Here is a 17,605-nt window from a genome sequence, read left to right as displayed (position 1 = left end):
CACTATGAGTTGTACTTGACTTGATGGCACTTAACAACAACAACAGCAGCAGCAGCATGATAGGAGAGCTCTGGTGGCCTAGTCCTAAACTGGGCTGCAATCCCCAAAACACAAGGTTCAAATCTGCCAGTTTCTCTGCAGGTAAAAGAAGGGCAATATCCTCGTTTGCAATTTACTGCCTCTGAAAACTTGCTGGAGTGTCAGCGGTGAGTCGATTGCCACTCTCGTTGGTACACCCCAATAACAATATATGTGTGCTTTTTTTGTGGATAAAAAAAAAATAAAGCATGCTTACGTTTATAGACTGCAACTTGAACAATTTATGTTTTACTGCATTTTCATCTGTAGTGGCACGTGAAGTAAGCAATTTGCTATCCATGATATTTAGAACCTTGCTTCGTCTCACACACTTGGGCATGTTATCGGGAGAGACCTGTTCCTAGAGAAAGGATATTTTTCTGGGTAAAGGAGACCCCCACACAAAAACTCATTGCTATCGAGTTGGAACCGACTAATAGATGACCTTCTAGCGGGTTTTCAGAGACAAGAGGAAAGAACAGTACTTTTAACAATGGACTTAATTAAGCACGGCGGAGATTGTAAGAATGGCATATGCATGATTTGGATCGTGTTTCATTCTCTCCAGAGGCAAGTAACTAAAGGACGCCTAACAACCTTCAATAATGGTAGGGTCAGGAGAAAACGCTTTAAAATATGGGTATTATGGTATGGAAAAGAAAAAACCGCCCCGATCGGCGAGGAATCCCGGGCATTAAGGGGACGTGGGAACGTGAAGGCGTGGGCCTGTGCGCGGCCGACGAGGGTTCGCGGGCTTGCTCGCGGGCGTGGAGCACCGACAGCGCCGGAGCCCCCTGGCGGCCAAGCCGCGCGCAGGCGCCACAGGTCCCTTTAAGGTGCCGGCCGACCGCAGGGGGCGGGAGGAGGGTTGGCGAACGCGCGCCACGTGACTCGGCTGCCAAGTGCGCTCCGGAGTTTGACAGAAGTTTGAATCCGACTCGAGGGCTTTCTGCAGCCGGCGGGGCAACGCCGCGGCCGCGGCCTTGGTGAGCACGAGCAGCGGCGCCCCGCGACCACCCCGCCAGCCTGGAGCCCGGCCCGCCGACGACACCTCGCTCTCCGGTCCCGCTCTCTCCCTCTGCCGCGGATCTACACCCTCCAGCCCGAGCGCGCTCCCCGCAGCCGACCGGCGAGGACAACGAGCCTCCGTGCTGCGCCCCAGCCCCACCGCTCCAGTATGTCGTCGACCGAGAGCTCGGGCCGCACCGGCGACAAGTCGCCGCGCCAGCAGGTTCGTCCCGGGCGCCCCTGCACCCTGCTGCCTCCGGGGCTCTCATCGCCCCTTCTCCACCTGGGTGACTGGTGCTACCCACGTTCTCCACTCTCTCCTCGGTGGCAGTAATGGGGAGGGGTCCTAGTTCTTGTCCTGCACCCCCTAGTGCCCTGACCCTCATCCTGGCTCCGCAGGTGGACCGCCTGTTGGTGGGGTTGCGCTGGCGGCGGCTGGAGGAGCCGCTAGGCTTCATCAAAGTTCTCCAGTGGGTGAGTCGCTGCCCCAGCCTTGGGCTATTTCGGGAGCTGGGGCTGTGACGCTGCTCCGAAGCAATGTGGCCCGGGTGGGGAGTGGGGGTGGGGTGCTGCGTCCCAGCCACGACGGAAGGGTGGGGGGCGGCGACAGGTGGGCGGGGGAGGGGCGGGCTGGGCTCCTTCTCCAGCACTTGGTGGCAGGAGCGTGAGGAACGAGGCACGCGGAGTCGCGGATTCGGTCCTTCTATGTGCAAAGGAGCCTTTGCCCAGGGCGCTCACATTTCACCCAGGCGAGAGAGGACCCGGGTGTAACCTTTCCAGAACTCTGATCCTGCACATACCACTACTGGGTGGGGGGAGGGGGGGAGAAGGACAGTGAGGGGGAGGAGGACAGCGCGGGGGAGGAGGACGACCAGAGGGACGCTCTTTACCCTGAGGGAGGCTTCAAAGGGCAAAACGGGGAAGGTGGCCAAAGATGAGAACGTCTAACCCTCTAGCCCCCCAGTACTTATGAATCCTGGGGCGGACACAAAGAGCAGGACTCTGTGACTGCCTTGCTTAGGTTACCTGGGTAATCTCAGTTTCAGTAACTGAATGAGGGATTGGGCAAATGAATGAATGGGGCTCACGGCTCTAGGAGTAAATAAAAGATTTTTAAAATAAAGGTCGTACTACAGCTAACATGTGGCTTGCAGAAGACAATATCATAGTGAGCTGGCAATGTGGGGCCCTGGCTTCTAGATTTAGATGGACCTGCCTTTCCTAATTGTTCAACGTTGGGCAAGTTCTGGGCCTCAGATCCTTGTTAGCCAAATGGAAGGGTATCCTGGAGATGTCTTCCACTCTAAATGGATAAGTACGCTGAAAATTGCTCTACATCAGGATCTTCTTGTGACCTTGCAGAGGAAATACTGCATGCAGGTCCTCAGTTTCTCCTGTGATGTCTGGAGGAAACAGCATTACTCTGCAGACATTGGTGTGCTCTCTGTCCCTGTCCTTGCCCAAGGCCTCCAGGGTGCAGATTAGGATTGTAGACAGGTCCAGTCACTTTCAAACCATGAAGACTTGTTGCAGAAGAGATTTAAGTTGGCCTATGCACACACAAATGGTGCATGAATATCTTAATTAATGTGTCCCCAGTACAGAATTCAGTTTGGGAATAAGTTGCCATTAATAGCGAGGAAGATTGAATTTTAAAGGGCTTTGAACTCACTAGAGATGACAGTTAACACTGGATCACCAGTTCCTAAATCATGACTTGAATGAGAACCATCAAATCTGGAATTCTGAGACATCACTGCATGTCTCTGGATATCTGAGCCCCTGATTGGGGCTACAGGCCAGACTGGAGTGGTCCCAAGCGGGAATTCTGGGACCTGGCAGGGACTTTCCACTCTCTCTACTGCTTCAAGAGCAGTTGGACTAAGTGCTGACTGAGCACTTCCACTGCTCTCTCTCCCCCCCATTCTGACCCACTCCTTCAGTGACAAGGGGGAAGCCATTTAAGAATGATAGTAAGACACGAAATGAACGGCATCCAGAACTAATACAGACATGATAAGTAAACCAGAGAAACAGAACTTGAAATATAAGAGCATAATTTTATCATTAAACTAGGCAAATGGGTCTAAGGGAAATCTGAGAAAGATTGTCAAGAGATGAGAGAAACAATGAGATTATTAGACAATGGAATTATCTTTTCTGGGGAGATTCTGAAAAGCTTCCTTCTTTAGTCCTTCCATCTTTTTCTCCCCTCCCCCAGGCCATTCCCGCTTTGCCAGTACACACATTTCTATGAAGCCTGCACAAAGCATTGCCTCAGGAAATCATCCAATCTTGTCCCAGGGTCTGCCCTGTTGCCCCTAGAGCTTAAGATCTCTTTGACTTTTCTGCTGTTCAGCTACATTAGAGAAGGCTTCTGGGTAACAGAAGCCTCTTTCTCTAATAATGCTAAGTCCTGGGACCTGGGAGACTCTGGACTGAGTCTTCATTCAGAGGATAGCACCTTAATGTGACATGGTTTGCTTTTACAGTCATGCTGGCAGCCTGGATTCAGGCGACATGAGTTTCACTTGCTCTGAGTCTGTGTAGATCAGCTAATATTAAAGTGCACAAGAAACAGCACCAGAAATAACAGTGGAAATGTTATCTGGTTTTTACTCGTCTCCTTCTTGGAGTGTCCAAGTGTTTCTGACTGGAGGAGAAAACACACACACACACACACACACACACTCTCTCTCTCTCTCTCTCTCCCTGCTACCTTTGTAGTGTCACTGCCAAATCCTTGCTTTGATAGTCAGGTGCACAAGAATCTTCTGGGTAATTGTTCTTGTTTCCATTTGCTTATAAACAATTATGTTACCTTTAACTAGGTGTGCTCCTTATCAGCAGGTACCTTTGGGGTACCAACAACACTTATAGAAGCTCTAAAGCCTCTGTGATGAAAATAAGCTATACAGGATGATTATGAGAAAAGAACTGAGGCAGGAACTCGTCTTCCTCATGTCTTATATGAACTGGTGATGTTAGAGTTTTCAAGACTGACACAGGGTTATCACCAGCAAGTCAGCATCGAAGTACAGCCTCATCTTTAAACTGGGAAGGTTGTTCTGCCCTCTTTTCCAAAGGGATGGAGAGGCTGGAGGGCATGCATGCTATGTATGCCCCCATCGCACTTCCATTTCCTCCGTGTGGTTCAGACACATAGCATTAGGGAAGAAACCAAAGCCGATGCTGAATGGTGGAAGTGTAGAAGTTGTAGTAGGTGTTGGAAAGGATGACCTTCTCAGCTCCTGCAACCCAGGCAAAGAGCAAATCTCTCTCTCATGATATTTACCATGTGTTGTTGTGTACTGTCGAGTCAGGTCTGACCCATAGCTGACCTCTGGTGGGTTTTCAGAAGCAGTTAATTGCCTGGGAGGAGACTGCCCATCAGTCTCTTGCAGAATAGCTAGTGAATTCTAACCTCGTGCTTTCAGGATTGTAGCGCCAGCTTCTTGCCACTAGGCAACCAGACCTCTCTATCTTGACCATACATGATATTGTTGGTGTTATGTGCCGTCGAGTCACTTGCGACTCATAGTGACCCTGTGTACAACAGCCCTAAACCCTGCTCTATCCTGTGCCAATCGCACTGCCTTCGACACACCCATCCCAATTACCGCAGTCGCTGAATCAATCCACCTCATAGAGGGTCTTCCCCTCCTGCGCCGTCCCTCCACCCTCCCAAACATGATGTCCCTCTCCAAGGACCTCTCCCTCCTTACAACATGTCCAAAGTATGTCAGACGAAGCCCCAGAATCCTTGCCTTCAAGGAGCAGCCTGGTTTAACCCTCTCAAAGATGAACTGTTTGTTTTCTTAGCGGTCCACGGTACATTCAATACTCTTCTCCAGCACCACAGCTCAAAGGCATCAATTCTCCTTCTATCCTCCCTAGTCTTTGTCCAACTCTCTGATGCATAACAAGTGATTGCAAAGACCATAGCCTATATCAGACACACCTTAGTCTCCAGAGTGACACCATTGCTCTTCAGTACCGTGGAGAGGTCCCTAACAGCAGACTTTCCCATTGCAATACTTTTTTTTATTTCCTGGCTACTGGTGTCAAGAGTGTTGACTGTGGAGCCAAGCAGACTAAAGTTGTTAACAATCTCAATCTCTTCACCATCTATCCTGATGCTGCCAATTAGTCCAGTGGTGAGAATCTTTGTCTTCTTGACATTAAGCTTTAATCCATACTGAAGGCTGCAGTCCTTGACCCTCTGCAGGAAGCATTTCAGGTCCTCCTCAGTTTCGGCAAGCAGGGTTGTGTCATCTGCATAATGCAGATTGTTAATAGATCTTCCACCAATCCTGATGCCACTCTTCTCCTCATAGAGCCCAGCCTCTCAGATAATCTATTCTGAATACAGGTTGGATAGGACACATTCCTGGTGTATGCCTTTCCCAATTGTGAACCATGCAGTGTTTCCTTGCTCTGTTCTGATGACTGCCTCTTGGTCCAAGTATAGATTTCGCATTAGCACGATCAAGTGTTCTGGTATTCCCATTCTTCTCAGAGTCAGCCACAGTTTATTATGATCCACACAGTCAAACGCCTTTGCATTGTTAATGAAACACAGACATTCTTCTGGTATTCCCTGCTTTCAGCTAAGATCCACCTAACATCAGCTACAATATCCCTAGTACCATGACCCCTTCTAAACCCAGCCTGGACTTCATGTGCTGTTCCAGTCATTTTTGGATAATCTTCAGTAGAATCTTGCTTGCATGTGAAATCAATGATATTGTTCTATAGAATCCTCTATTTCAACCTTAGTAATTGTGATACAAAGTTTTGGTTTTGTTTGCTTTGACATGACACTGTCCTTTCTGGATGTGAACTCTTGAGAGCAGGAGCTGAGTCTTACTCATCTTTGTGTCACCCACAGCACACATAAAATACACGCTCATTAAATATTTGTTAAACGAATGAATGAAGTGGAAAGGGTAGTGGACAGAGAATCGACAGATGTGAATCAGAAGCTTGACTCTCATGTTAGCTAAATGTGACTTTGGGGCAAAGTAATTTCTACTTTTAAGGCTTCAGTTTGCCCCCTGTGCAATGAGACTGTTGGACTTGATAATAATCTTAGAGATCCTTTTCCTCTGCTGTTCTGTGAACCTGTGAGATTGTTCTTGAGTTTCCCCTTCTTCCTGGATTATAACAAACTGTCTCTTATCTGGCCCCATCTGACTGATGTTCATATTTCATCAAAGGTACTAGATAATAGCCATATCATTCCTCACTTTCAGAGAATCAGAATATGAGCAAATACACTTCATCCTAAGGCTATTATGGGTTTTCTCCTCTGAGGACTCAGAAAGGAAGACTCAAGATATTTTTTTTTATTAATTTTAATAGACATTTACAGAGGTTTTGGATTTCCATTCATTCATTGCCAAAAGAAAAAGAAAAAAAAATTCCTTCATTAGTATACAATTCCCCATCCCTTCCCCCCAAGCCCCAACCCAGAGTACACTTCTCTATGCAACCTTAATTCTGGATTCCTGTGCTAACCATGATACTCAATCATATATCACCTCTAAACTGTTCTTTCCCTCATCTATTTCAATATAATATACATAATTTATCCAGTTTTTTCCATCATACCCCAACCCTGATGTCAGACCCATTCTACAACAGTGGCACCATGCAGTATTTGTCCCTTTGTGACTGAGATATTTCACTCAGCATAATGTCCTCCAGGGTCACCCATTTTGAATAATATTGCATGAGTTCCTGGTTTTTCAATGCAGCATAGTATTCCATTGTGTGAATATACCACAGCTTCTCTGTCCATTCGTTTGTTGATGGGCCCTTAGGTTGCTTCCAACTCTTTGCTATTGTAAACAAAGCTGTGACAAACATGGGTGTGTCAAGATTTTTAGAACATCAGATTCACCATCTAGACTCCGTAAAACTTTCGGAGATGATGGAAAAGGTCTGCCGTCTATGCCATCCAGTATAGTACCTGTGGCTCGTGGGAACTTGAGATGAGAAGAAAATCAAGTTTTCACTTACCTACCATGATTTTGATAGTCACATGACATGTGCCTAGTACACACTTACACAGTACAGCTCTACTACACGAGCTCGGGAAGGACAGTGACTTCTTTTTTTTTTTTTTCTTTCATCCACTTTTAGAACAATGCCTATTAATAGTAGATGCTCAGTAAGCATCTTCTTTCCGTAGATGTTCAGGAGTCCCTGTCAAGGCAGTGTTAATAAAGAGAAAGGTCCTTAACTGTCATTGCTCTAAATTGCCTACTTTCTCCAGGAATCTTTTGGTACCATTCTTTGACTAACTGCCAATGTGTAAAAATATGTTTAACTGTGCTGCCCTTCCTAGAGGGTAACACCCTAATTGTGTACAATTCTAGGCACCAAGGGAGCTCTGGTGGCACAGTGTGTAGGGAGTTATACTGCTTACTCAAAGGTCACACCTCTGTGTAGTTCAAATCCAGCAGCAGCTCTGGGGGAGAAAGGTGGGCAATCTCTCACTGTGATTTGCAGCCTAGAAACCCAATGGAGGGTCAGGTATGGCTCCATTTTGACAGCACTGACTTTTGAGTTCTGGACACCAGAAAGTAAGAAGGATAAAATAACTTCTCAGAAGAATGAAAGAAGTAGAGAGCTGAAAGAAGACTGATGAATTCCTATGTGGAAGAGCTAAGACATTTCTATTACTATGCTACCAGGGGAGGCAACTTTGAGTATCTAAAGGGCAGCTTTTAGAATAAAAGCTTTGAGTGACTGCTGTCTGACTCTGTTACAATGATGAGCAAACAGGGCTTTACTGAAGACTTGTTATTCCAGTTCCTTAAGGATGTTATTCAGGTGTTGTGTTGTGCTATCTCCTTTCCTGGGTGCCTTAAAATGTGGGGAAAATCTTCATTAGTGTAGAATGAATCCCTGGGAAACACAGCCTGCCTGTTATGACCTTTAGAGAGGGGTCAGTGGTTCCAGCATGGAGATCTGCCAGGCCAGGCAACACAAGGGAGGCACTGGCACTGGCCGCCACCCAGGGGCCGAGCACAGCTGTTAGCAGGTCCTCGCCAAGAGCGTACTGATAGCATTACCCTCCAGAATGAGAGGCTTGAAGAGCTGGAAAAGGCTTCACGATTATTTGCTCCAAATCCTTCATTACAGATGATATATATATGTATATAGAGAGAACTGATTTCAGAATTCACCCAAGTGATTAGTGATGGGGCCTGGACTAGAACTGAGATTTCCCAATTCTTGGTCCATGTCTCTTTTCACTGCATCACACCAATAAGTGTTCGCAAACTAGCATGTGCGCATCTCTGTTCTTTGTACCAGCTACAGGCCTGGGTTGTAGACTAGCTCTCTACTAAGTGCCTTGTGTTCTAGGCACTGAGGTACAGAGAAACATAGAAAATGAAGAATGTAGAATGAACTCACTGGTTAGCAAGAATGATTATGTTGTGTACAAGCCAGTGGCAAATTCCCAGGAAACCAGACCAGGGTTAAGGCTGTGGATGGATAATGGAGTCCTATTTGTCACCTCCTTTTCTAACCAAAATGTTTAAATGTTTTCCCCAGAAAGAAAATTGAAAGTCATAGCATGAGAGCATTTCACTGAAGGCAGGAGGTTTAGTAAAATGTGTTGAAAGGTGGAGAGGGAAACAGTTCAAGTGGAGTGAAATGAAATGTCTTTAGTCCTTAACATTGAGAGGTGTCAGCATCAACTGATTACTGAGGGAAACACCAGTCGAGAAATAGTGGAAAACCGATAAGGCAAGTGGAGGGCACTTTTCTCTGAGCCTCAGCCAGGACTGTGAGCTTTGGCCCAGCCAGGCAGCACCGTCACTAGAAAGAAATGTGCCTCTGGGTCGAAGGGGAGTTACACTGGCAGTGCCATGGAGCAGCCGTGCAGCTCCTCTCCTGTACCCTCTGAAGGCTTGGCAGAAGTTGCCCCCTCCAGCTACACTCCCACTCCTGAAGCAAGAAGCCACTGGGAGCAAGCAACGCAGTAGTGACAAGATTCAGTGGCTGGTTTCAAGGAGGAATGGAAATTATTCCAGTCATGCCTGATCTAGGCTGGTGCAGAGAAAGCTATTTCTGAGGGTTCTCTTCCCTTGGGGAGGAAATCCAAGTCTAGTTTTAAGCTAGAAGTTTCCAGAAGCCTGACTTGGCAGAAGTTTTCTGTTAGTCATCATCTTAAGGGCGTGTGGTCCCCAATATCACGTTTAATGGAAAGACTTGGAAACTGTCCATGTTTTCTCTCTCCATCTCCTTCCCTGGACTTGCCCAATGCTAAGCTTATTCACTAGGCTGTTTGGTCCAGTGCAGTGAACCAGCACACTGAGACTGGGAGACCAATGGGTCCTTGCTTTCTGCACCTGCCTCCCCCCGCCCCCACACACACACCCCACCGTCTGCACCCTGCTGGCTCCAGCATAAATTTTCTTGACCAGCTTTCTGACTCTCAAAGAGGCTTTACTCTCTCTCAGCTCTTTGCTATTTTCGCCTTCGGGTCCTGCGGCTCCTACAGCGGGGAGACAGGAGCAATGGTTCGCTGCAACAACGAAGCCAAGGACGTGAGCTCCATCATTGTTTCATTCGGCTATCCCTTCAGGTGAGCAGGACTTGGCTGTGACCCTGCATGGCCTCCCTCAGTGGGCTGGCAGGACCTGTTTGATCTCCTTCCTCTGGAAACCTAAAAACCGTTTGTCATGTGTCACTTCATAGTCAGATAGAACTACAAAACATGGGTCCTTCTGATGCTCTAGGAATTTCAGGCCCACTGAGCAGGGAACTGGATCATGCAGGTGGACCACTGTTAGGATAATGTTCCAGTCTATAGCTAACCAATGGTGGAGGACAACAGTTGTGCAGAAAGAATTCATGCCATTTGAAATGGAGACATAAGAGTCTAACCCTCAGCAGCCTCCTCCTTTCCGTGGAGGTGAAGAAGCTAGCTAATATTTAGACTCCAAAGAGAAAATGGGACTCAGCTGGTGCCACAAGAATACAAGGAGGTATGCTTAGACCAGGAGGTGGCAGAGAGCATTTTTTCTTGGGTATCTGGGTACTTAAGAAAGGAAGAATGACTAATCAGAGAATAAGGATAGGGCTTATCTCTTCAGAACTAAGGTGTCAATACCCAGGTAGATTTATTTTTCTTTCTTTTGCTCAGTAATCTTATCAAGAGGCCTAACCAAGACCCTTCAGTAGGTGATTCTAACCATAACTTGAACACTGTAGGCCTCTGCTTTCCTAAAGGGCAGAATGAAATTCATCTGCCTAGTGATTCTACCAGAAACAGATGGACTATATTATGGATGTGACCTTAGAAAAATGTGGAAATTCAGTCATGTCTGGGCAGAATGGATGAATTGTTGGGTGGCAGCTGAAGAGGAAGTAGAATTTGACTGGAATCCCCAGGAAGTTTGTAGGCATCTTATTATGACTACAAAGCCCCCTTAAGAAACACTACTTCCTACGCACTCCCCTTACCTGGGTTCTGTGAGTCTCAGGGTCAGAGGACTACTCTGGGAACAGACACTGGTCTCTGCAGGGAGAAGCTTTTCCTGAGCTCTGCTTGGTCTTCACGCCTGCAGGTTGAACCGGGTCCAGTATGAGATGCCACTCTGTGATGACGATTCCAATACCAAGACCCTCCACCTCATGGGGGACTTCTCTGCCCCTGCCGAGTTCTTTGTGACCCTGGGAATCTTTTCCTTCTTCTACACCATGGCTGCACTTGTCATCTACCTGCGCTTCCACAACCTCTACACGGAGAACAAGCGCTTCCCACTGGTGGTGAGTAAGTGAGTGCACAGGCCGAAGCAATGAGTCAGAGAAACCCAGGAGACCTTCACTCTGCATTTAAGGTCAGAGCAAGGAGGCTGGACTGCAAGGAGGGAATGGAAGAATGTTTGGGGGCCTCCTGGTCCCCTGACACCCGTATTCAGAAATGCCTGAATCTCTTGCCAGCTCTGAGCTGTTGGTTCCTTCAGGAACTGGGCCCCCACAGTCCTCTGTGCCAGTGGAAGGCCAAACTCTAACTCTACCAACCTCCTAGTGCCCTTTCTGTTCTTCAACCTCATCCTGCTCTCAGGAGGCATAAAAACAGCATAGAGAAGCAGGCTCTGGAGTCAGACTTCAAACCTGCACAGGGCTTCAAACCTCAGCTCGGTCCCTTACTAGCTATAGGACCTTAAATAGTTACTTCTTCTTTCAAAGCTTCCCTTTCTAAAATGGGATAAAAATAGTATATATCTCATAGTGATTTGGAGGGATGAAACAAGATAACGCATGGAAGTGTCTCATGCATATGAAGTGCTAGCTGTTCATAGTATTCCCCTTTATTTTCTTCCCCACCCCCCCAGACATGAAAGAGGCGTCTGTAGTCTGTCCTCACTCTCACCATTACAACTGAGCAGTAGTGATTAAAGGGAAGGTTGGATGGGGAAAGTAGGAAGCTTAGGCCCCCTGCGTTTTGGACTGAAGCTGACTAGCAGATGTCCTAGTACATCTTTGTCTGACCTTAGTTCTTGGTCAGGGTTACCTCAGAGACAGGATGCCTTTGGTGGTCAAGAGCAGCTTCATCATGACCAACTGGGGTCCCAAGAGTCTAGGTCTTAGAAAAGATGGGAAGAGGCAACTGGCCTGGGGTCCCAGGATTATGGCAGTTGCAAAAGAAGTAAGGAATAGGGGCTTTTCTGAGTGCATTCCTGTCCCTCTGCTCCTACTAGGATTTCTGCGTGACTGTCTCCTTCACCTTCTTCTGGCTGGTAGCTGCAGCTGCCTGGGGCAAGGGCCTGACTGATGTTAAGGGGGCCACCCGGCCATCCAGCCTGACTGCAGCTATGTCTGTGTGCCATGGAGAGGAAGCTGTGTGCAGTGCTGGGGCCACACCCTCCATGGGCCTGGCCAACATCTCTGTGGTGAGACCTCTGGCTGCTACAGGGGCCTGGGGGAGGCAATGCTACCCTAGCTCCCGGTCCCAACTAGCAGGTTCTGAGAAGGCAAAGAAGATGTTCCCAGGGCCTGTGTCCCCTGCATCTGATGCTGGCTGTTGGTTGCTGGTAGATCAAGAGCAGACATCCTGTGATGGGGGAACCTGAGAGCCACTTAACCTTCTGTTCCTTCCTCCTGTGCTCTGCCTTCCTGTTTCTTCTCCTCTCCTCCAGGCTTGCTCGCACTCCTCCTGCCTGTTTTACTGTGTGTGTGCGTGTGTGTGTATGAGTGTGAAGTGCACACACGAGCATGTGAAGGGGGAGCACTATCAGAGCAGGGATGTATCTGGGCTCAAAGCTGGGAGCTTTGTGAGTAAGAGAGTCTCCCTGCAGCTGAGGCCTCCAGGCTGAAACAAGGCTTGCAGGCCATGGTCCTCCCAGCTGATATGTACATTTGGTTATACCAATTGTTAAAATATTTCCACATCAGTTCGTTAATGGCTGAGGCCTTGAATTTGTTAAATGCTTCCTATTGATCCCAGCTACCTCAGGCTTGCCCTCATGATGCTATTGCACTGTGGCCCAGCAACTGAGGGTTTCATAGCTGCATACACAGCCTCTATGCAACTCAACATTGTAGTCTCCTCAACACTTTATTGTGAACATTTTCACAAAGAGGCTATTTTAAAAACAATGAACACTCATATACTCACCCTGTACCATCAATGATTAACTTGACTTACTTTATCACACATCTCTCTGCCTCTCTCTGTCCATCAGCCTACCTTATTTTTAAGGCATTCAAAATTAGTTGCAGACATCACTACACTTCCTCTTAAGCATTTCCTGCAGACAATGTTTAGAATAAAGATTTAAATATATCCCTGACTGGGCAGTGGCCCTTGGGAAGGAGCACCTTGGACAGTTCCAGCCACACCCATCTCACAGGAAGTGTTTCACACAGGGGTCCCTGTGGCGTGGGAAGCTCCATGAGGGTCCCAGCTCTTGGCTTCTCACTAGGCTTTGCACAATGACCCAGAGTCTTCTGGTAACCAAGCTACTCCTTGGGCATGTGCTGGGGACAAAGTGAGATAATTTAACCTAAGAATCCCTTAGCAGGTGTTGGCCTGGAGACCTGACTCTATCCTTTCTTTTAGTCTTTCTAGTCTTGTGTGGCTCTTCCCAGCACACCCTCACATGTATGCACGCATGCACACACATACACACACAGATACAGGGAGAGAGCGTGAGAGCGTGAGGGGGAAACTCCCTCTCTCTGTTCTCAGCATTGCCTTTAGTATTCTCACAAAGTACTCCCATGTCTTTGCAGCTCTTCGGCTTCATCAGCTTCATCCTGTGGGCCGGGAACTGTTGGTTTGTTTTCAAGGAGACGCCATGGCATGGGCAGAGCCAGGACCAGGGCCAGGGCCCCAGCCAGGAGAGCGCAGCTGAGCAGGGAGCAGTGGAGAAGCAGTAAGCAGGCCCCATCTGGCTACACCCGAACTGGACAGCACCTCTTCAATCACCTCCAGCTTCCAGGACCTTCCTGTTCTTCCTCCTGCAACTCCCCTCCCCAATACTTCTGGGTTTTGAGCTTTGAAACATGGATGGGCAGGCATCAGCTGTTGGAAACCTGGGTGGCCCTTCAGGTGGCTTTCTGTCCCTTGTTTTGCTGGAACCCTGGATGGCAGGAGCTCAGTGCTCCTTGTCTATTGCCTGGACCCTGGCATCTTACTCATCCCTCACAGCCTCTGAGAACCAAGCAGGTCAGGGTTGGGGGCAGGAGCCCAAAGCCCAGGGACTGCTCCCTGGCAGCCTCCATTATTACAACATGCCCATCTTCAATAAAAGGGAGGAGGGGAAATTGGCTGGCAGCCTTCTCCCTGGTCCCTTGCACAGAGGGTCCAGCTGTGGTTTGGTGGTCCCCTCCTCAATGGCTGTCATCCAGGTCTGTGTCAGCTCAGAGTTTGGTGTGCTTCCCACGCTCCTCTCTGGCCTCTGCTTCTCCATGAGGTCTAGCAGGTGTGAACCACGGAGGCTGACTAGCCTAGAAAACAGTCCTTTAGAGGGCCTCAGTGAGGTCTGGAGTCAGTGGGGAGAAGATAAATTGTAACCAAGTTGAAAATTCAATGTCCCCACAAGAAACTAGAGCCAAGAAACATGCTGGCAGAATTCACTTCTTCTATTACTTCAGTCTCCCTCCAGCCCCACTCTAGGGCACTTCCACCAATATTCTAAACTCACACTTTCCTTAAAAACTCCTTACTGTCCTCTCCTGGGCTTGGTCTCTCACTTGGGACAGGAGAGGTCTAGAAGTGTCTCCATTTCAGCCTCCCACCCCCAGCTCCAACCTCTGCCCATGTCTTTATCTAGCCTCTTCACCCAAGGCGCTCACAATCCTTTCTGAAGTCTGTCCAGGTCTTCCTTTCATTTCTGTGGGCCAGTTTGGGACTTTGGAAGAGCCCAACGGACTATCATGAGGCTAAATTGCCCCAAAGCTCCAGAACATGGATGAATGGGCCAATTTCTTCTTCACTCTCTGCTCATTTTATTTTTCTGCTCCTACTCTTGTTGCTCTTTCATACTCAACTTTCCCACTTTTATGAAAAGAACATGCCCTCTCCATTTGCTCCCATTCCTTCCCATATTCCTTATTTTCCTCAAGCCCTAACCTTTCCCCCCCAGCCCAGGGCAGGCCGATGCTATTGGTGCTTCTTCACTTTGGGACCCAGTTCCATATTTGTCGTCAGTGTGTCTCCTCCTCCCCACACCTCCTTCAGTCCCTCTCTGGACCCCAAGGCCTGAGAGTTTGTGTTAATTGAGTAAAGGCCACCTATCTTCTATTCAGCTCAAAGCACCTCAGTCCTTCCTGGCCACAGGGCTGCCAGGGAAGGATGAAGAGGGGAAAATCCAACCATTTTCCAATCTGAGGCCAACTGGGCCATTTAACATCCCAAAAATGAATGTGCCCTGTGCCTATATTTCCTCAGGACTGGGTCAACACTCTCCAACCTCTTTACTATACTAATGTGCCCATTCATTATTGGGAGTGAGGGCCTTTGACTTAGGCCAGTCATTTCCTTTTTTGGGTCATTCTTTCTCTACTTGTTGGGGGAGCATGAGATTTACATCCCCCAATCCCTCCAGAATCCTTCATGTAAGAATTATTTTTTTTTTGTTTTGTTTCATTTTGTTTTTTATTTTGGGGAAGAGACTTGGGGGTGGAAAGAAGATGAGGTTGACAATGTTCCAAATTTCTGACCCCCCCCCTCCTGACCTAGCTCCATGGTTTCTCAAGGACAAGGGGGGACAGTTTTGCCTACAGCTTTAGAGATACAGAGAACAAAGGGTGACCTTTATTTTTCTTCAGACAGGCCTCTGTGAGGGTCTATAAGCAGCTTCTACCAGAACCTTGTTTGGATTCTGTGTACATATTTATAATTTATTTGAAATGTGATGGATAAAGTGTTCTCATGAGGTGAGGATCTGGTGTTAACAACTAGCCCTTCAACTAGAGAGAGAGGGATATTCACTCTCCTTAAGGACTCCTTACTTATTCAGAACTCTCCCTACAGCAGAGAAAGCTGTCTTATTCTCAGCCAGCAGAGCCTTGATTCAGGTTATGGCCTACCTCCCATGGCCACCCTGAAAGGAAAGGCTACTTCACCTTGTTACCTCCAAAGGGCCAGGCTAAGCCAAGTGTTGGGGACTGTCCTCACAGGACTCATGTCCCCTCCAACCAGGCCTCTCCCATCATTACATTGCTTGTGGTGCTGAAGGCAGGAAAAGGTGTCTGCTCTCTCCAGCTGCTGCAGAAGACAGCCAGGGCACTTGTACTTTGCTTTCGTGAATTCTGACTGTTGGGATGCCCACCTAGGATATTTCTTGGACGTGAGTTCCTTTTGCCCTCATAGCCAGAGGTCTCCTACTGATTTCCCAGGATTGCTGATCAGGGGCTGGGGGAGAAGCTGCATGTTGTTTTCTGGTGCTTGTTACTACACATTTGAATAAACAGTGCTGTGAGCATTTGCCATAAAGGAGCCAAGACTGGAGCCCTTGTGGGGATTTCCCTCCCCCTCTTTTTATCCCCTGCTTTAAGTTCTTGGACCAATATCAGCATTTCCACCAAGGCCTCACTCCACTCCTTTTCATCCTGCATCCAAACGTATTAGGGTTTTCTGGCCAAGCAGTTGTACCTAGCAGGCTCCAGTCTGGTGACATCTCCTCTTTTGGTGGCAACTAATTAGTCTGAAGTAACTGGAACTCATTAGCAAATTTGAGGCAAGCTCAAAAGGCAAGGGATAGCGGTTTCTACAATGCTGTTTCTATTTGCTCTCCTACCATCTGTGACCCAGACGAGCCTCCTGTCAGGAGTTGATGGCCATATGGTTTACTCAGTTAACTCTAAGGTTCTTGCTGAACAAACTTGCACATCTACACTACCTCTGACAGCCACATCCTACATTCACATTCCCTCACAAAACACATTTGGATACAATTTTATATTCAATACCAAAAGATTACTAGACCCCTTTAAGATTATATATCTCAGGTTAAGAATCTTTGCCTCACAGAGCGTCCTTAAAGTATTTAAACCTTCCCTGGTTAAAAGGGGGAAGTAAGTCCGAGATATTGGAGTCAAACACCTTGACTTATTTGCTCCTACATTTGGTTTTCCCTTTGCGGAAAGGATGAGAATGCCGTGAGGTGTGAAATTGAGGAGGGAGGAGTATTAGTATCTCTTTTCAGATGTGATAGTGGCGGTAAAGGGGAGCCGACTTTTGTCTCTTGATTGTGTGAGGGTGGAAAGAAATGCCATCAGATGAGAAAAAGAAAGCAGTGGATGATTACGGTACTCTCCAGGCCAGGCAAGGAAAATGACAGATATGATGAGAAATCTCCCTGTGCCGAGGCTCCAGCAGCAGCCCTTCTCGCAGTGAAAATATTCATTAGAAAAAGAAGCCAAAGTGATGGATGGAGTCAAGGTCCAGCCAGGGTTTGGGAAGAGGCGGTACAGAGTATCGATCGAAGTTCTCAGGAGGAGAGAGACGGATCAGCAGACGGATGCTGCAAGCACCAGCAGCCTCGGGGCCACCACAGTTCCGGGGCTGTCTCTGGCTCGGAGATAGCCTTCTGTCATCTTGACAGGTGATCTTGGTCAGCTCAGCCAGGTCCTCCCCAGCCCAGACAACGCTACCCCAGCCCGCTGCTCTGCATCTGAGCAGCGTGGGCTTCCCACAGAGGAGACACAATATGGGAGCCAAGTACCCTCCCCCACGCCAACCTCTGTGTCCTTCAGCACATCCTACAGACTCCCTCCCCTTGCCCTTCTGATTCTCAGCGCCCACCTCCCTGCACCTACCCTATTCGATCTAATGGGGATCCAAGTCGCGTAGTGGCCGCCAGCCCGGGAAGGGGCGCCAGCCAGCTGGCGGACGCACAGCGTAGAGGGGTGTCTGGGGCAGAGAGAGATTTGGGGCTGGGGTGGTGTACACAGCGAGTTTGGGAGAGTAGGCCGGTAGCACAAAAAGGTAGCACGAGTGTTATGAGAGGAGGTCCTGGGGGTTTGAGCTTCACTTCCCCCCCCC

General features: G+C 48.3%; 1 protein-coding gene and 1 pseudogene across 1 annotated transcript; both read left to right on the top strand.

Annotated features, from left to right (window-relative positions):
• Window positions 1-1,255: 1,255 nt before the first annotated feature.
• Window positions 1,256-13,494, top strand: SYPL2 (synaptophysin-like 2). Its single transcript, XM_006899333.1, has 6 exons — window positions 1,256-1,309; window positions 1,486-1,560; window positions 9,567-9,691; window positions 10,677-10,878; window positions 11,814-12,005; window positions 13,348-13,494. The coding sequence occupies exons 1-6, from the start codon at window positions 1,256-1,258 to the stop codon at window positions 13,492-13,494; spliced, it is 795 nt and encodes a 264-aa protein (XP_006899395.1).
• A 999-nt stretch (window positions 13,495-14,493) lies between these two features.
• On the top strand, window positions 14,494-14,822 carry LOC102873997 (annotated as a pseudogene).
• The last annotated feature ends 2,783 nt before the right edge of the window (window positions 14,823-17,605 follow it).

The sequence above is a fragment of the Elephantulus edwardii genome, unplaced genomic scaffold (assembly GCF_000299155.1).
Source record: "Elephantulus edwardii isolate Elephantulus edwardi_28Jun2011 unplaced genomic scaffold, EleEdw1.0 scaffold00252, whole genome shotgun sequence".
NCBI lineage: Eukaryota > Metazoa > Chordata > Mammalia > Macroscelidea > Macroscelididae > Elephantulus > Elephantulus edwardii.
The sequence above is the reverse complement of the archived record's forward strand: the minus strand, read 5'-3'. Positions and strand labels throughout refer to the sequence as shown.